Source organism: Periplaneta americana, chromosome 2 (genome assembly GCF_040183065.1).
Source record: "Periplaneta americana isolate PAMFEO1 chromosome 2, P.americana_PAMFEO1_priV1, whole genome shotgun sequence".
In the NCBI taxonomy this organism is placed as follows: Eukaryota; Metazoa; Arthropoda; class Insecta; order Blattodea; family Blattidae; genus Periplaneta; species Periplaneta americana.
Genome location: NC_091118.1, coordinates 28,588,564 through 28,609,472, shown reverse-complemented (window position 1 = coordinate 28,609,472; position 20,909 = coordinate 28,588,564). Strand labels below are relative to the sequence as shown.

The following is a 20,909-nucleotide window of genomic DNA, read 5'->3' as shown; positions in this document are numbered from 1 at the left end:
AGCAGACGAAATATAACACGTAGGCGTAGAAGATGAGGTGTCATAATTTATCTCTATGCTCGGTTGCTATTTAACTCAAGCACCTATTGACCGTATATTTTCCCGATTAAATCACATTGCTCTGCTCTTGATGTAGGGATCTGATAGAGATATTAAATTTTATCGACTAGGTTCCACATGCTTGCGTTCTAGACCATTCTAGACGTTATTGAGCAGTTTATACTATACTGGTGACATGTTTGTTTAGGTTGCTAGTTCACAAAATAAAGAGCATATTTATTTACAATTTATTCATTGCGTACTATTACAACCACAAAAAGATGGTGTTCAAATGCCAAGAAGATAGTTTCTTAACAGAGGTAATATATTATTATAAAACCACTGGTACTACAGTTATTTTCGAAAAGCAATTTAATTTATAGGTTAGAAAGTGCAGCCGAACGTGTTTTCACAAGGCTGCATTAAATTTTTCCATGTAAATTTCTGTGCAACATATCCCTTATCTTTCTCTCATATTTACCCATTACTCTGGGATATCGGACGACACTTCAGAATTAATTAATATTGAGTAAGTTTGTGGATTATAGTAAAGGTTAGTTTAAGTTGAGGTTATGGTGACAACACAAGAAACTAGCGTTGAGATAGTTCCTTTGATTTCCAAAGTGAAAATCGTTGCATTTATGAGGGATTTATTTATTATTTTTTTTTTTGTGGAGCTGCAGTTGATTGTATATGCAAGGCCTGGTAGAAGCCTCAACTAACCAAACCTAACCTATCGCTGATTCGTATATTGCAAGTGTATAAGCGGAGTACGAAGGGAACTACTTCAGCGCTAGTTTAGCCGAAGCGGGAATTATTGTCACGCAAAGGCGCATTTATTCTTAGGAAAGGGGTCAAAGTAGGTATTCGATTTACACACGCTTGGCATGCGGAGAATAAGCAACACAGAAAGCTGAAACATGAACATGAGAATAATCGCGTTCATATTATGGTATATGTTTATTTATTTATTCGAATGACAGGTACATAGATAACTTAACTTTGACCTAGTATATGTAAATATTAAAAAAAAAAAAAAAAAATCTCAAAGTACTAATAAAACTCTATCACAAACCAGACCAAAACTCTCTTTTTTTTTTTTTTTTTTTTACGAAAATTCTCGCAACGGCCATAATTACTGTATTTAATTACCTGTAATCTTAACTTAATTTAAGAAAACAACAGTCGACCTTGGTAGCATAGTCGGTATAGCGCTGGCCTTCTGTGCTCGAGGTTGCAGGTAAGATCCCGGCCCAGTCGATGGCATTTAAGTATGCTTCAATGCGACAGGCTCAGATGTCAGTAGATTTATTGGCATGTAAAAGAACTCCTGCTGGACAAAATTCCGGCACACTGGCGACGCTGATATAAACTCTGCAGTTGCAAGCATTGTTACATAAACCATAATTTAATAATTTCTAAGAAAACGGAATGTTTGATCTTCTCGCCAAAGTTAGACAGCTTCACCCCGAGTAGAGAGAACACTATTTGATGATTAATTCGGAAATGCGGACAAGTGAGTGATAATAATAAAAAATGCGAACATGCTGAATCAATTTTTTCCAATAAGTGAGCCCGTATCTTTAAGATTTGTACTAAAAGTCTGTTTCATTCTGCATTGCAGTTCTCATCCAAAGTTGTGATGTGCACAGAAGCTCAAATAACAACTGTAACAAATGGTAAGAAAGAAAATGTAAGCGGTTATGAGGTCATATTAGAAGACACCATCTTGTTCCCCGAGGGGGGTGGACAGGTTAGTAATATCTGCTTTCCTTAATCTTGCTGCTGGACTTACAATATTATTACTGTATTTATTTTATGTTCCTTTTGAACTATAGCCATGAAAACTAGTTCCACAGCTTTATGTGCCACAAATCTGGTAGAAAGTGCCCAAGTTCCTACCCTTTCCAAGAAGTAACAAATGAATGGCCACATCTGTAGGGGGTAAAATCTTTCCAAGTTCTGTTCGTCCGTACGCTCCTGCAGATATTGAACCAGACTGTGTGTGTGTTTTTTTTTTCTTTTCTTTTTTAGATGAAATTCCTGTCGGTACATCTACAGTGAATTCTGCTGAACTATTGGACATATTTTGTGTATACTCAGTATCTACAAGTCAGTTTAACCAGGAATGGTATAATTAAATTAAAATTACATGCAATTTAAATAATCTAAATAAGTACACAAACTGGACACAAACAGAATAATAAAACACGCAGACTTACAGCTTAGTGGTAGGGTGTGACAGCATTTTTCCGTTACAGATCCGAACTGTGACAGCTCCAGAAAAATCGCTGTGATAGATAATAGCGATTTTGTCACAGTGTGACTTTCATAATTTTCTTTTCTGGTGGAGCTTTTACCACATGATCTATCCATTTAAATTGTTTTGCTGTTATTTTTGCAATTACATCTGAATCATTCATTCATTTATTTTATTCCATAGATCTTACATGAGCAATGAAGCTTTAAGATGTGGAACATGTCAACATTTTACAATATTACAATTACAATTTTTACAAATTTTTATAGTTTTACAATTTAGTAATTTTCTACAATTTTTACAATGTTGTACAATTTTTTTACATTTTGGCGAGATGTAGTGAGATGAAATGAGGTCCGAGGATTCGCCAAAATATTACCCGGCATTTGCCTTTTCGGTGGGGGAAACCTCGGAAAAACCCAACCAGGTAATCAAATCAAAGGTGTTGATGCCAAGGACTCGCCATAGACCATCCAATGCTTATATAAATTGTAAACTTTTTTTTATGACATAGTATTCTCGGCTAATATTATCTTGAAGTGGTCCAAATATTTTCCTCAACATCTTTCTTTCAAATATTTTCCTCAACATCTTTCTTTCAAATATTTTCACCTTAAATTCTTCACATTATGTTAAAGTCAAGTCTCAGATGCGTGATAAGGATAGGAAAGATAATTGGATTTCTATGAAACTACTCTCCAGTATATGGTGAAGAATCTGTAGAATGGAGAAAAATTTCTTCTTCTCAATATGGAAACACAGAATTACTGCACTGAAACTCCATATGTACTTCGGTACATCATAGTAATACTCTTCAGTATGTTTTATTGTTATTAATGTTCCAAGATAATCAAAAGTGTTGAGTATTGACTTTCCTCGTCGTGGGAGGTGGTAACTAGTGAAGTAGTGGATGGCTCGTTAGGGTGATGTAAAGCGGGAACTTCGTGTGTCCCATGACCGCTACGGTAGCTGTGAAGGCCTAAGGAGAACCACGAAACACTAGGCAAATCGGGGCTCTGGTGAAGCTATCGCAGGGCTAATCGCCGGCATAGTGGATTCTTATTGATTCAGAGGATACATATGAATACAGCTGGGCGAATTTCTAGACGACAACTGAGCAAGAAAAGGAATATGATTATGGGAACATGGAATATCACATCATTAACAGGAAAGGAAGTTGAAATAGTTGAGGAAATGAAAAATATAAAAATAGAATGGGAACAATACGTTAATGATGTGGTGAGGAGAAGAGGGAAGGAAATCTGGGGGAATAGAAGATTGGCATTGGACCAGGAGAGATATAAGAAATGGGTGGAGGACCCGACGCTGCAAGGCACAAGGAATAGATGAAGAAGAAGAAGAATATTGACTTTTTCAAAATTGTATATATATATATATATATATATCATTCTTGGTTCTTTATTGATATCTTATAACTAATTTAATTACCAGTACTTCATAAATAAACTATTTTGAAGCTAAGAAGAGAACAAATTTATTAAAATTTTTGTGTGTCAATATGTAAGACTGTACTGATGACTGACTCCACAGCCATGTGACCACGGTTTGCTGGATGACACATCAGTGTTGCAAGTGGTTCGTCGTGGAGCAGAGGCTGTGCACTTCGTTAAGTCTGTGTTGCCAGTTGGGAAGGTGGTCAAACAGACTCTGGATTGGGAAAGACGCTTGGACCACATGCAGCAACACTCAGGTCAGTTCTCACAACATGTAAAATGAATAAAATCAGTTGTATTGCAAATTGAATTCATTAAAATGTGTAGTCACGTTAAAGTACGCAGTATTATCACCTGCTCTGGATTCCTGATGAGAGAAACTGGCAACCCTGATAGTGAATAATTTCGAGGGAAAAATTGTTCCGGGGCCGGGTATCGAACCCGGGACCTTTGGTTAAACGTACCAATGCTCTTCCAACTGAGCTACCCGGGAACTCTACCCGACACCGATCCAATTTTTCCCTCTATATCCACAGACCTCAAAGTGGGGTGACAACTGTCAAGCAACCAACATTGAGTGCACACTAACTCTGTGTGACTTAAATTGTGGTTTTCTGTTACATACAGTGACGTGTTTTATGCAAATTAAGCTTCCAGGTATAACTCCCTGTAAAGTTAATTTGAATAATTTCGAGGGAAAAATTGTTCCGGGGCCGGGTATCGAACCCGGGACCTTTGGTACGTCACTGCACAATTTAAGTCACACAGAGTTAGTGTGCACTCAATGTTGGTTGCTTGACAGTTGTCAGCCCACTTTGAGGTCTGTGGATATAGAGGGAAAAATTGGATCGGTGTTGGGTAGAGTTCCCAGGTAGCTCAGTTGGGAGAGCGTTGGTACGTTTAACCAAAGGTCCCGGGTTCGATACCCGGCCCCGGAACAATTTTTCCCTAGAAATTATTCAAATTAACTTTACAGGGAGTTATACCTGGAAGCTTAATTTGCAACCCTGATAGTAATAGAAGTGTAACTTTTAACAGTAGTAGCTAGTAGCAAATACTGTTGTAGTACTGGGCAATAGTAATTAAAATAAACTGCAGAGAGAAGTGTTATTGATAAATTTAACTGATGTTTAGGCCAGCACCTCATCACAGCCTTAGCAGATATCAATTATGGCTACTCCACTACTTCCTGGTGGCTGGGAGAAGAGGAGTCTTACATTGAACTAGGTGAGAGGCTGGTATGCATTGCACTATGCCAGCACCTTGATTGGGAGTGCAGTACTTTTCCATTGACCGTATCTTTTAATTGATTGATGAGCTTATCAATGATATCACATTTCTGTTAAGTCATTCTTAAATTTATTAATGTCCATCGGATTCATCAGATTCTAAGGCTGGTAGTTGTGTTGGATTGTAGATGCGAGGTTTGTAATGGGCTGTCCTGTGTTTATGATTCATCATCATCAAAAGATGTTTCTACTATTATGGCTCATTTGGGTACAAAGCCTCTTCCATTGGTCTCTTATCTTCCCACACCTCTTTCAAACTCTATCTCTTTTCCCCATATTCTTCTTCACTTGATCGCTCCATCTTGTACAGGATCTATCCAATGTTCTCTTCTCTCTGATTTTCTATTCCAAAGCCTTCCTGGGATTCCTTGATAGAACCATCCTTTTCACATGGCCATACTGATTCAGCCTGGATTTTTCAATTAAGTAATGTAATGAAGATACACCTAATCCATTTCTAATATTCTTATTTTTCAATCTATCCCTCTTTTTTTTTTCACAGTACTACAATACACGAGAAAGTATTGATAATGAAGTACCGATATATTCCTGTGAAAATATTAATAAAGTTAAATAGAATTTAAAAATTTATAGTTAATTAAAAGAGAGAAAACACATAATAAGAAAACAAATTATACCGAGACTGTTGTGTCATGATCGTAGCTAACGAGAAAGACAGGCTATGGCACGATGTCACATTCTTAGTCATAACATGGCCAACATTGAACAAGTTTATATAGAAATGAATATTTAACAGGAGTTTAATATAGCAATTCCTTTGTTGTTTAGAACCTTGAACATGTATTTAAATTAAGCGATTGTCAAGATGGCCATGACTAGACCATGATAATCACATGACTCCGATTCATACCGAAGCCTGTCTTTCTCGTTAGCCACGGTCATAATATGATGACATAGAATATAAGTACGTGACCAAAAGCTAAATTTCAAGTTAGTAGCAATAATTAGGATTTCAATCAATTTTAATTTTCTTTTGTGGTAATTCCGAAACATAACTGCTTTAATGTTACATGCTTTATCATGAATTGGATCTTTTACGATGTATTTAAGGCATTATTTTGAGTTTTTTGGTATATGATGTCATTGCTAACTCACAAAACAATCTGTGATGTCATTAGCTCGTCCAGACCACCTATTCTTCAGGACTGTATTAGTTGGAAGTTTGTAACAGATCTAACAAAGTTGTCTTCTTTTTTGCCTTTTCTGATGACGGAAATAGTACATAGCTCCAAATTGCTGGATATTACTATACCTGTGACAAAAAAAAAATGAAACTACTGTTTGCAGGTACGCCCAGCATGAAGCCAGAAGAGATGGATGAGCTGGAGAAACTCGTAAATGAGAAGATCAGAGAAGCAACTCCTGTCAACGTCACTGTGTATCAAGAAGGAGATGACGAGCTTAAGAAAGTGAGTTTATGCCAACATTGACTTTCAAGTTGAAAGTTATTCTGACTAGATATTCAGTATTACAGCACCATTTTTTTCTGATTTGTTGCACTGTTTTAGCTCTATTTAGTTCGTTATTTAGTCTTCGATATCTCCAGATAGTCATTGACTGCAATCTAGTCTATTCTACTGAGAATTTGATAAGGCATAGAAAAATATAACAAGGCAAATACAATCCTTACAATTTTATAATTTACATTTCTATTATAAATTTGTTTATTCATTTTTCCAAGAAAATATTTGTAAGATATTATTGATGGTAAATACAGAATAAATATGGGAAATGCCTGTTATTATTCGGTTGAGAAGCTTTTATCATCCAGTCTGCTGTCAAAAAATCTGAAAGTTAGAATTTATAAAACAGTTATATTACCGGTTGTTCTTTATGGTTGTAAAACTTGGACTCTCACTTTGAGAGAGGAACATAGGTTAAAGGTGTTTGAGAATAAGGTGCTTAGGAAAATATTTGGGGCTAAGAGGGATGAAGTTACAGGAGAATGGAGAAAATTACACAACACAGAACTGCACGCATTGTATTCTTCACCAGACATAATTAAGAACATTAAATCCAGACGTTTGAGATGGGCAGGGCATGTAGCACGTATGGGCGAATACAGAAATGCATATAGTGTGTTAGTTGGGAGACAGGAGGGAAAAAGACCTTTGGGGAGACCAAGACGTAGATGGGAAGAAATGGATTTGAGGGAGGTGGGATTTGATGAGAGAGAATGGATTAATCTTGCACAGGATAGGGACCAATGGCGGGCTTATGTGAGGGCAGCAATGAACCTGCGGGTTCCTTAAAAGCCAGTAAGTAAGTAAGTAAGTAACTTATAAAAGCGAAATCATGATCGACACTTTAAATTTGTGACCTCAGAGCCCTTTTGATTTGTATTTTATCTTTTGAGGAAGCTTAACAGTACGTACCAGGGAATGGTTGTTGTATTTGTATAACAGTTCTGCTGTATTTTGTGCAGGTAAGGACTAGAGGACTCCCTGACGACCACAAGGGGCCAGTGCGAGTGGTGACGATCCAGGGCGTGGAGAGCAACATGTGCTGCGGCACGCATGTGTCCAACCTGAGCCAGCTGCAGGCCATCAAGCTGCTGCGGGTGGAGAAGGGCAAGAAGAACAAGACCAACTTGTTCTTTGTGGCAGGAGGGCGTGTGATGAAACAGCTGGGGGTCTGCCTGCAGCGTGAGCAGAGGCTCACCACACTGCTGAAGTGAGCCACTACCATTATCATTATCACCAGTAACAATCATCATCACTGTCATATAATCAACAACAATAATATCCATCACTGTAGAGAAAAAATGGAACTCTCTGCATCATAATCCACAGTTAATTCCCGATTTACCACGAAAATCGTCTGTAGCTGCATTTAGATTGGCAACAGGCCATGATTGTTTGGCCAAACACCTGCATAGAATTGGAATATATCAGTCCCCTAACTGCCCATTGTGCAACTCAAACCAAGAAATGGATTCGGAACACCTCAAAATCTGTGCTTCAGTGGCTGGCCATGATAATATCTTTGAAAAATATTGGAGTGCAAGAGGTCAAATGACTTTATTGTCAAACGCCTGGCATTAGAAAACAACAACAACAACATTCATCACTGTCATCATTATCATCATCGCCATAATAATATACGACCATCTATCAATACAACCAATAATAATATGATTACCAATCGCTATTATCATTTATAATATAATAATAATAATAATAATAATAATGGTAATAATAATAATAATAATAATAATAATAATAATCCGTGATGCTACAGCCCTTCAAGGGCCAAGACCAACTAGCCAGCTGTTTGCTCATGTCTACATACCAAAGCAGAGATGGATGATCATCCAACCAGAATGAAGATATCGTATAGTTAGCACAATGATTCTCCCAGCTATAAACATAACTGGATTTTACTACTTATCATAGCTCCCCAAGTGCACATGATTCTGGATGGGCACCAGTCCCATACGCTGCCTCAAGTTTCTTGCCCCATGAGAACTCAAACCAGTGCACAATCCATGCCGTAGAACATGATGCCACAGTGTGAGATATTATCATTACATTACACTCACCATTACCATTACGTTTATTAGATCTTATTTATTGTTTAGTTAATTTTAGTCTCAAGTCAACAATGAATGCCATGATTTTATAGTTAATATTTTTCTCAAGTCAATAACAATGGACGTCATGGTTAGTTAATTTTTATCCGTCAAGTCAACAATGGACGCCATGGTTAGTTAATTTTTCTGTCAAATCAACAATGAATCATTAGTTACCGGTAATTTATCCCTGCAGTCAACAATGAATGCCATGATTAGTTAATTTTTATCTTAAGTTGACAGTTGTTGCTTTCTAATGCCAGGCGTTTGACAATAAAGTCATTGGATCTCTTGCACTCCAATATTTTTCAAGTTGACAGTAAACAATGAAGTCCATGGTAGGTTAATTTTGCTATCAGATTAACAATGAACATAAATTTCTGAACGAACAGCAAGCGTAGTTGAATGTTGTACTGCACACAATAACACAAACCAATGAGAATGTTACTGTCAGAATGGAGTATTCAGATACGAGATAATCACAATTTTTAGTCCTGGCATGGCTGTTTTTGTGCTATATAAACATGATACAGACGAATTAGAAAAAATTAATATGTTTGGACAAAATTCCTTAAACAGCATTCTTTTAACTTTCTATATAAAAATAATGTTAATGAGAAAGCACGTGTCACTCCACACGATATTGTTTAATTAATTTTCTGCCTATGTGTAACTGGTCTGTATCTTAATATATAAATTATTTATAATAGTTATATTAAAAAAAGAACTTAATTTGCACAGTATGTAATTTATTCTAATATTATTAATTTATTATAATTCTGAAAAAACAAAGACTACAACTTTCATTCAAATATATTTTGATAAGAAGGTACTCTATCAATATTAATCTGTATGAATTTGATTTGTTAAATCTTTATAATATAATGAATATTTGCTTTTCTCATCTTCTAGGAATAGCCCAGCAGACCATTTCGATTTAGTGGACAAGCTGCAAAAGTCCCTGAAACTTGCTAATAAGGTAACATTATTCATATCACATCTCTAGTATGGAAGTGAAGCTTGGACTATAAGTAAATGTGATGAACACGAAATCACTGCCAATGAAATTAAGTTTTTAAGGAGAACCGCTGGCTATACTAGATTAGATAAGAACATTTTTTTGGACATTTTGAAAATTATAGACAGAAATGGAAATCTCATATACTCAGGATGCCTAGAACAAGGATATCATGCCAAGCACTAACTACCGCCCTTTAGGAACAAGATCTTTGGGCCGTCCGCTGAAACGATGGCGTGAGACTAACAGACCACCAAGTTTAATACATGATAGAAGAAGAAGACATTAATAGTGTGTGGTTTCTCGAACCACCGATACTGCGCAATCTCTGTAACCAGTGTGTGTACTTAGTTTGGCTTTCGAGGGTTAGACCCAGAGCCAAAGTTAGATAATAGTACATTATGCAACGAGCCTATAATGATAGTAATTAAGACGCGAGTATGTTCGTTTATGAAACGAGCGCAAGCTCGTTTCATAATTTTCATATGAGCGTCTTAATTACCACTATAGGCAAGTTTCATACGACTTTTTATGCTCGACCATATTTCTAACTTGAAATTATTCAGAAGTATTCATTTTATTTGTATCTGACTGAAGATCGGAAGTGACCTTGTGCATAGCTCGTGAATTGTGAGATGTGCGCAGACGCGAAAGTATTGATTTTTTCCGAGGAACAATAATGTCATTGACCTTGATGTAATGTAGAGAATAACATGAACTTATTTTGATATAACCTGGAAATTGATTTAGAATTGAAAAACGAGATGACAAATTGAATTTATTTGAATATTATTTACAATTAACGCTAATTATTATAGTAACAGAACATAACCTTCTGCGACAGTATTGGATTTCCAGCCTCCGTGACATTTCCCTCATTGTCTTTCGATTGCATATCCGAGAATAATCGAAAACCTGAGCTTTAATGAATAGGTGTACTTTAATGACATGCATTAAAGGACTGCTACCAGGTGTATAATTACTACATTTCGGCATGGTCGAGCATAAAGCTCTATTTGATCTTATATTCCAATTCCAAGTGAAACTTTAACAGGAAAGAAAATAATAAATATTAAAATTTCCAACTGAAACTGGTAATTTATTCTTGGTATTTGACTCATCAACAACTATAACAAATTTATCATTAAACTGAATTAGTACTACATTAGGACTAACTACTGGTATTATTCCAATAAGATTTTGATTAAATCCATCTCGACATAATATTATTTAATGAAAGAAATTATTAATAAATGTGCACAAAGAATTAAAAATGCTCATTCTCTTGGATACCACAATGAAAAATTGTTTCATGTCCCTTCTGTTTCAAATAAGATGCAAGAATGCTTGTCTTTAGTTCGAAAGATGTAATCTGTGGATAATTATTAATCTTCTCTGACAAGTGCAGCCTCAATTGCAAATAATTCTGACTTGATAGTGAACTATAATAGGAAACTTTTTTCATAATTTGTGATTGCAGAACCTTCAGACTGTGCTTCGTGATCTAGCAGTCTACGAAGCTGAAAAGATCAGAAAGATGGAGCCACTTCCCACATATTATTCACTTCACAGGTAATATGCAGTAATTAAATTAGCCAGATCACATTTTCCAACTATTACAAATTGTTTCTGTTGCTATTTCATTTCACTATATAAATTTGTGACGGAATGACATTCGGTGCTGTTGCAGGAAGGAAGCTGAGTCAGATTTCATGAGCATACTAATCAACGAGGTGGCAGATCAGGTACATTTCTTATTTGTGACTTTGCATAGTCATAAATGCAGAAACATCCAATGTTTTAGATGTATCAGATTTGCCAAAAGCAAATCATCAGTAATCCTATACTGTACATGCCCCTCCTTCTGGCAAAGGCAATATATAAAGCATATTATATACAATTACTCTCAATTCTGCGAAAAAACAAATGCTTTGTGGCATGTTTTGTATCAAATAATTATTTTTTCTGCAAATTTCTCCTTGAAGCCTGGATCAGAAGTGATTCGTGTTCATGTGTTTAATAAGAATAGAACTGCAAATCTGTTAGAGGAAGCGCAAAGAAAGCTTGCCCATTTGACGATGCACAGAGAACGATATTCGGTCCTCGTGTCGTCATGCTTGTTACAGAGCTGCTATGAATCCACCTAATGCTGATTACCAGGGAACGGATTTATATGGACTAAAAATATATGAAATATGTAAATATATATGTAGTTATTTTTACCAAAATATGGAATTAAATATGGATTTTTACCAAAATATGGAATTAAATATGGACTTAAAATTATAAAAAAATGACTATGTACGTTAAATATTGGTACATTTTAATCAAACTAAACAAAAAATATAATGGACGTACCTTATCTTCCAATGTAGTTTCAACAAAACACAATTTTTATTGTCTGTTACCATAACAATAGGTTACAAACATTTCTTTCAAGTGCTGAAAAGTGAATCTTCTTCTATTGTCTCTGAGGATAGATTTATACTGACTAAAAGAGCGTTCGACGTCACAAGAAGTAACTGGTACATAATTCAATTTCACAATGTCTGCTGGGGATAAGTCCAAGTTAATCTTCACTGTTGATTCACCACTCATCACAGCAACAACCTTTTGTAGTTCTTCATATCCAGGGTTTTTTGAAAGTACAGTGTCCACCTTAGCTCTTACTGCATCTGCAACTTTACCTCTACCACGATTCAGTTGTTCCACAGTACTATTTATAATTTCAAAACTTTCAGATAGTGAAAGGTGCCTATTTTGGAGACTTTTGAGCGTTTTTATGATGCATGAAAATGTATGCTGAATGTGAGCTAAGTCATTCTTCACACTTATGTCACAGGTAACTGTTTTCGCAGTATCAATTGAGACTGCATCTTCAGAGTCCAATGCAAGGAGAACATTGTTAATAGAGTCTATATGTTCGGCATAATATTCAACTGCTTCTAGCCATGTACCCCATCTAGTTAAAATTGGCTTTGGTGGCAATGGAATTTCAGGGTACATTTCTTTCAACACGTTAACTCTACTGGGAGCTTTGAGAAATACTTTTTTCACTGATGAAATCAACAAATCTACTTTAGGGAAATTGTCTCTGACCACTTCTGCCACACGATGAAATGCATGCGCCACACAAGTAAAATGAGTCAATTTAGGATATACAACAGATAATGCTTGTCCAGCTTTGACCATATAAGGGGCAGCATCGCTAATAAAGAATAACACATTATCGTACATAATACCCTTTGGCCACAGGATACCCATAGCTTCGTTGAACAGTTTAACTATAGTTTTGTTATTGCACTTTTCTAGAACATCACAATGTAAAAGAATTCGTTCAGAATATTGTTCACTTAACAAACCGATAACTACATTACCAACAAGTCTACCTTCTTTGTCGGGAGTCTCATCAATGGAAACCCAAATTGAACTATCTTTAATTTCATCTCTTATCTTCTGTATTGTCTCATCGTAGATGGATGGAGCATACGTCTTCCTAAGTGTTGACTCATCCGGGATTGTATGTTGAGTATATTTTTCAAGGAATTCCCTGAAGACCTTATTCTTTAGTTTGTAGAGAGGAATATCAGCAGAGATGAGAGAACGGCACAGGTCGATGTTAAACTCAGATCTTACATTCGATGTTGTTGGTTGTGTTAAAAACAATTGTCTCTGCTTGGAATTTAGTTGTTTGTTGGCCTGATGTTTACTAGTTGTAATGTGTTGTTGCACCAGGAACTTTTGTGTAGATGATACTGCACACTGACACAAATTACAAAATAATATTTTATTGTCAGTTGATAAACCATCTTCTTTAAATTCTGAAATGTAACTTGTTAGTTTTGATTTTAAATTGACTGAATGACGTACTTTTGGCATATTTACCGTCTTTATAGTATGATTTACAAAACTGAACCTATGTGTACTCTGACTGGCATTTAACTGTTGAGCTGCACAACTGAAGTCTGTTAAAAATTTTAAATTAAATTAATACAGTTTTGTAACTTACTTTCCCATTGTTGATAGGACTGCTAATTTTCAAATAACTCTGATGTTAAAGGGATTACTGAACATGTGTTTAAATCTCTATTGTTGAAATGTATTTTTAAAAGTTAATGGAATTTTGTTTTGTTTTATTGTTAAACCTAATATAATATGGACTGTTTTATATGAAATATGGAAAATATATGGAAATTAACGAAAATATGTACTAAACTCTAAAATATGGAAAAATATGGAAAATAAAAGTAGGATTTTTCAACCCTACACATTGTGAAACATAAAGATAATGCAAAATATAAATTATATTAGCTTTATAAGTAAATATGTATTTACATATAAATCCTTTCCCTGCTGATTACAGTCGAAAGCGCGGTCTTGAGCTGTTCGTATCATGGAGTGTATTGTGCAGAGCGGGTAGAAGCCAGCATGTGCGTTACATTTTCTGCGTTTTATCCCTGATATCAGTAGTTTTATATAGTTCATAGTGTGTTTGTAAAATAACAGAGTTCTGTATAACATTCTGTGTACTTAACAATGCCCCCAGTTGGCTCTAAATTAGGAAGTGCTAATAAAACATTACACGGTCAAACTAGGGAATTATTTATAACGTTTATAAATGTATGAAAAATGAAACAGGCTCTGCTTGTAACATAAGGAGTATATACAGATTAAAATAAACCGATCATACTATCCTACTTATCGGAACATTTTAATAAAATCACATAGTATTAGTGTTTTATTACAACGTCGAATATCAATTATTACACGATTACATATTTCTTATAACATCTTTGTCATTTCATCCAGTGATTTTATGTGTAAAAAAATTCGTGCTTCTTTATTTTCAACAATGTTATGTTATTAGTTACTTTGTAACTAGGTTTAGGTTCCGTTACATGCGCTGTGATAAATCTCACTCGAAACATCAAGCCTGCAGACGACTGAGAACTGACGACAGTTTGCCAATCGAATCGAAGCGAGGTCGAGTGCACCCGAACGTTTCCGAAAGTTCGCGCAGCTTTCTGTGGCAAGCTCTTCTTGCGTCACTCTACTATCACACTTTCAACAATTGGTAAACGCTCTCTCACCCATCCTACATCCGGACACAAGTCCACCTGATTACGACTTTTTCACCAAACTGAAAAATCCACTTTGGGGTTAACATTTTGCAATGTTAAATAACCTGAACACAGCTGTGACCTGATGCATGTGAGAGTTAAACTTCAAAGGAGAATTAAACAGCATTCAACAGCTACTACAACTTTGGGAAGCAGTCATTAAACTCCAAGGGGATTATTTTGAATGATGTTGATGCAAGTAGATTAAAAAAATAAAATGTATGACAATTACAGAACTGTGTGCATTATTTCTGTATGTACAACTTCTGCATGCTTAAAAAAATTCATCCCCAATTGGAAGTTTCTTTAGAATGTAGCTATAAACTGCTACATAAAACTAACAGTTCTAAAATATATAAAATTTACTCTGTCACACGTTAAAAGTGTTAAAATTGTTAAAAAGGTGTTCACCTTTGACAGACAGCCCGTTTCGACGCTATTTGCCGTCGTCTTCAGTGTCTCTTGAACCACTGCTGATTTTGGCTCTGCGATGTGCAGTTGTCGATGGTAGGGGTGGGGGTTGGTTGTCTGTATGCTATGACGTACTATGACGTCAAACAATGTGTGCATATTGAACTGTAGTTGCGTATTAAGTATATATTGTGGGTGTGCTATTGTATTCTTATATATTTCGTATTGTTCTAGGATGTTTAAGTGTGAACTTTTTGGTGTGATGTGTAAAATTTCCATATCTGTTTCTATATTATTGTAGTCATGATTATTGTCGATAATGTGATCTGCATAATTTGATGTAATGTAAGGTTTGGTTATAGCTTTAATATGTTCGTTGTATCTTGTATACGCACACATTGTTTGACGTCATAGTACGTCATAGCATACAGACAACCAACCCCCACCATAGGAGCAACACACCCCCACCCCTACCATCGACAACTGCACATCGCAGCAGTGGTTCAAGAGACACTGAAGACGACGACAAATAGCGTCGAAACGGGCCATCTGTCGAAGGTAAATACCTTTTTAACAATTTTAACACTTTTAACGTGTGACAGAGTAAATTTTATGTTTTTAACAAAGTGTTAACGAGAACTTTAATCAACTAAAATATATATTCATTACAATAATTTTTTTTCTCTCTTTCAAGTATTCGAACCTAGGCATTTGAATTCTGCAGTCCAATGTATTGACTATTATCACATGGATGTTAGTACTGACTAGCAAGACCAAGCATTTTCTTTTGGGCGGATATTAAGTGATAGTAGGGAACTGGTAGTGTTATGGGAAACAGGAGTGTCTTGAGAAAAAGTACATATAATAGTCATTCATACCCTGGTGTAGTACTCTTGGCATTCATTCTGATGTTACAAACAAGTAAAAACATTGTTTTTATATGTTCAGATAATTATTGTTTTATTAATTTTCTCTACAGAGCGTGCTGCTCTTCTTGACAACAGGGGATGATAAGGGAGCAGGTCAAATGGTACTCCATGGTGAACCAGCAATAGTGGGTGAGCTTGGACCTAAGTAAGTATACATGATTATTAGAATGCATTTTTTTACTTTCTCAATATATTAATCTACTTCTATGGAACTGTAAATCTTACTGATGAGTTTTCTGAGAATCTTTTATAAGTACGAACAATTTTTAAAAAGTCAAGAGTCATTTTCTTTAAAACCATACATTTTTTTTTTAAATATTGATCCATAAATTTTATAGCAAAAATTATTAAATAGAATACTCAATGTGCGTCCGCCTAGTTAGCTCTGTGGTAGCACGTCTGTCTCCAGATTAGCCGGCCCAGGTTCGATTCCTGGCAGGGTAAAAAATTTTCATGTAAAATTTCTACCTCAGGACTAGGAGATATGGCAGTGTATAGCTTTCAATCACTAGATTGTGCACCAATATGCCTGGGTTATATCCCAAATCCCTCCGCAGTACATTGAAGAAAAAGACATAAGTCACTATTGATAGTGATTTGTCCGTCAGATGGGGATGTTAAGCCTGACAGCCCCCTTGGTGTTGACAGGAGTAGACCACGTACTGGCATCATGTTTCCCCTTCTCCTTTCATCCTCACCCATTCCCTACACTATACATACACTCACTCTAGTACACAACATAACTCTCCATCAGATACACATCATGCATAGTGTGACCCGCCGAAGTGGTGTGCAATCTGAAAAATGGGTCACAGTCCTGCCATCTATCCGCAATATGCGAAACTCGAATCACGCAAGTGAAGTGGGTAGGCATTAGATACACACAATATTCAATGTGCAATATGTACATAATTCTGTGATAAATTGACTTGTAGATACTGAATATGAACAAAAATCATTAAATAGTTTAGGAGAAATCATTCTAGACAAACAGGTTGGTACTAAAATTATTATATTTCATGTATATCATTCCCTGATAAACTGACTCGTAGATACTGAATATGAAGAATTCGTAACAAGCTGTTTTTGACGGTGATGGGTGAACTACAGGCATTGTATTCTTCACCTGACACAATTAGGAACATTAAATCCAGATGTTTGAGATGGGCAGGGCATGTAGCACGTATGGGCGAATCCATCCAAAAATGCATATAGAGTGTTAGTTGGGAGGCCAGAGGGAAAAAGACCTTTAGGGAGGCTGAGACGTAGCTGGGAAGATAATATTAAAATGGATTTGAGGGAGGTGGGATATGGTGATAGAGAATGGATTAACCTTGCTCAGGATAGGGACCAATGGCGGGCTTATGTGAGGGCGGCAATGAACCTCCAGGTTCCTTAAAAGCCAGTAAGTAAGTAAGATACTGAATATGAACAAAAATCATTAAATAGTTTAGGAGAAATCATTCTAGACAAACAGGTTGGTACTAAAATTATATTTCATGTACATCATTCCCTGATAAACTGACTCGTAGATACTGAATATGAACAAAATCCGGCCAATAGTTTAGTAGAAATCGCTGTACACAGACAGACTAGTACTAAAATTATTATATTTCATGTATATCATTCCCTGATAAATTGACTCGTAGATACTGAATATGAACAAAATCCGTCCAATAGTTTAGTAGAAGTTGCTGTACACAGACAGACTAGTACTAAAATTATTATATTTCATGTACATCATTCCCTGATAAATTGACTCGTAGATACTGAATATGAACAAAATCCGTCCAATAGTTTAGTATAAATCGCTGTACACAGACAGACTAGTACTAAAATTATTATATTTCATGTACATCATTCCCTGATAAATTGACTCGTAGATACTGAATATGAACAAAATCCGTCCAATAGTTTAGTAGAAATCGCTGTACACAGACAGACTAGTACTAAAATTATTATATTTCATGTACATCATTCTCTGATAAATTGACTTGTAGATACTGCAAAATCCGTTTAGTAGAAATTGCTGTACACAGCCAAACTAGCACTAATAGATCAGGCATCAGTACCTTGAGAAACAAATGTTATCTCCCGAGCAGATCCAGAAAATAACCTTCAATCGTGAAGCTGGTCACCCACTGTGGTCTCTTGGGATGAGTTTCAGTTTATGGGCTACACAAGACACTATTCGTGCTGAAGTGCTTTAGTAGACGTTTATACTCTTGTTTAAGAATAACTCAGGAAGACATTTCATAATTATATGCTATGGTTACAGTACGGGGGAAAAAACAAAGTTATAATTTGGAAGGAGAACTTAATGTCGTGAAAATAAATTAATACAAGATTGTAGCAATTGTTGCATTTTTTCATTGTCTTCTAACATTATGGTTTCTATTTCAGGGTTTGTCAGTTGCTCAATGGAAAAGGAGCTGGAAAAGGCCCCAAGTTCCAAGCCAAGGTGTCCTGTCTTGCCAATCGTGCAAAGGCTGAAGAACTTATCAAGCAATATATGACGTCAAGAACAAACGGATGTTAAACGAAATGAATGTAAACAAACAGCATTATTGTACAGTATTGTAAATAAACAAGGTGCAGGATCGCATATATTTTTTCTTTCAAAGAAACCCTGCTGCTGAAACACTAATTTGCAAGTTATGACTCTAAGTTAAAAATTGATATATTATCGAACTTGGTAACCATACACTCGAGAGAAAATTAAACACAGAATAAATATGAGAAATGCCTGCTGTTATTCAATTGAGAAGCTTTTATCATCCAGTCTGCCCTCGAATAAACTGAAAATTAGAATTTATAAAACAGTTATATTACTGGTTCCATGTATTGTGGGTCCCTATCACCACGGCATGGCGCGTCCTCAGGTTGCGGATAGATGAGACGGCCTCCAGATATGGAGGGTACTGTGAATATATTGAATAAGCAGTCGCGGACAGCCGATAAGGGGTGGTCCTCCAGCTTGGGGGTTGGGCAAAGGGCTAACAACCCATCACCGTAAAAAAACAGCTTGTTACGAAACCTAACAATAAGCCTCAGTATGGGACTGATTCTCCGGCACGACCACAGCAAAGGAATAAGGTTATAAGAAAACTCGCTAGATATAGAATAGACTTCGTGGGAGTACAAGAGGTTAGGTTAGATGGGAATGGCATATCACAGGCGATTACTTGTATTATGGGGAAGGAAACATTATTCACCAATTAGGAACGGGATTTTGTAAATAGCAGGGCATGTAGCACGTATGGGCGAATCCAGAAATGCATATAGAGTGTTAGTTGGGAGGCCAGAGGGGGAAAAGACCTTTAGGGAGGCCGAGACGTAGATGGGAAGATTAATATTAAAATGGATTTGAGGGAGGTGGGATATGATGGTAGAGACTGGATTAATCTTGCTCAGGATAGGGACCAATGGCGGGCTTATGTGAGGGCGGCAATGAACGTCCGGGTTCCTTAAAAGCCAGTAAGTAAGTATTAATGGTTGTTCTGTACTGTTGTAAAATTTGAACTCTCACTTTGAGAGAGGATCAGAGGTTAAGAGTGTTTGAGAATAAGGGTGTGAGGTGTTGAAAGTCTGGTTGTGAGAGATCAGGAGGTGGTCGTGATTTTTTTAATGATACTATATCAACTGTGATGGTTATCTAGCGTCTGAATGAGAAGGTGATGTCAGCAAAATGAGTCCAGGATCCAGCACCGAAAGTTACCCAGCATTTGCTCTTAATAGTTTGAGGAAAAACCTCAACCTGGTAACCTGTGCCAACCAGAATTTGCACCGAGACCCTCTCATTTTATGATCAGACATGGTAACCATGGGTTCGTTTTAACAGCCAGTAACTGTCCATAACTATCGTATGTGCAGTACAGAAATGCCATTCTAACACAAACTAGTTCTGAACTGGAAACATGTACTCTAGTCAGACATCCCAACAAACTTTGGAGACGAGTTCGGAATGATCAGGAGCAGCCGGTGAATTGAGGCATGTACTGGGGTGTATCTCAGACATGCGCATAGGCTCGCCAACGTCTCCTGGATACTGAAGAGAGACATGATCGACTATTCACGTCAGTGAGGTTAAGATGGAAAGTGACAGTGCAGACAACTAGAGATTTAATTTAAATTTTCGCCAAAAAGAAAGAGAATGGAATTATTTGGATAATGAAATAATTAATTACATTTTCAACATGCAGCTTTGATTAAAAGGTATAATAAATAAAATATACAAAAAAAAAAAAAAACAATTTTTTTTTTCTTTTTAGATTAAAGTTCCCCAGTACGCGACATCGAATTGGTGGAATTCTAATCTTCCATATTGTTTATCTTATTATAGAAAATGATCGAAATTCTATTTTCTGCAATTTGAATTACCCGCGAAACGATAATAATTAAGCAGCCCATTCTCAGGCAAAGATGATCACAGTTATAGTATCTCTGGATTTAGTACGGAATGATCTGGAAAAGCATTCTAACAACATCCAATCTCTTGGCAGATACCCAACCAGCACATGCGCATAAGATGATCCATGATTCGTATATGAATTGAAAACCACGAGAGACAAAGTCCATGTTAGGTACCCTTACGTTTCCATGATGCCACATGTAACAGTTTACAGAAAAACCTTTCTTATCGAAAGTTATAATTTATTTGCTCTCCTTGTAGGTCGAATATAGACGTTTCAAGCCAAAATGTATGTAGTATTTCAGGTAGGATCAAAGTACAGCAGGAAGTTTCTGATTGGCAAAATGGAAAATGATTTAAAAGTGAAAATGTAAAGCATACAGTCC

The 20,909-nt window shown here is 36.2% G+C and overlaps 1 protein-coding gene across 2 annotated transcripts; it reads left to right on the top strand.

Moving 5' to 3' along the window:
• The first annotated feature begins 61 nt into the window (after positions 1–61).
• On the top strand, positions 62–18,717 carry LOC138691331 (alanyl-tRNA editing protein Aarsd1-B). 2 transcript variants are annotated; one of them, XM_069813215.1, is made up of 11 exons: positions 62–359; positions 1,664–1,792; positions 3,851–4,010; positions 4,888–4,980; positions 6,351–6,472; positions 7,489–7,736; positions 9,547–9,613; positions 11,133–11,224; positions 11,343–11,397; positions 16,163–16,257; positions 18,516–18,717. In XM_069813215.1, exons 1-11 carry the CDS (start codon positions 321–323, stop codon positions 18,649–18,651), a joined length of 1,236 nt encoding a protein of 411 aa, XP_069669316.1. In that variant the 5' UTR covers positions 62–320; the 3' UTR covers positions 18,652–18,717. The 2 variants fall into 2 exon arrangements, with proteins under 2 accessions (XP_069669316.1, XP_069669325.1); XM_069813224.1 differs by lacking the exon at positions 62–359 and adding an exon at positions 1,270–1,555.
• Positions 18,718–20,909: the final 2,192 nt, after the last annotated feature.

Excerpts from the sequence above, each read along its gene's own strand:
- LOC138691331 (XM_069813215.1), top strand. The coding sequence starts at position 321 with ATGGTGTTCAAATGCCAAGAAGATAGTTTCTTAACAGAG. Across the intron at positions 360-1,663 it reads AAGATAGTTTCTTAACAGAG|TTCTCATCCAAAGTTGTGAT; the intron begins GTAATATATTAT and ends TCTGCATTGCAG. Across the intron at positions 11,398-16,162 it reads TCAACGAGGTGGCAGATCAG|AGCGTGCTGCTCTTCTTGAC; the intron begins GTACATTTCTTA and ends TTTTCTCTACAG.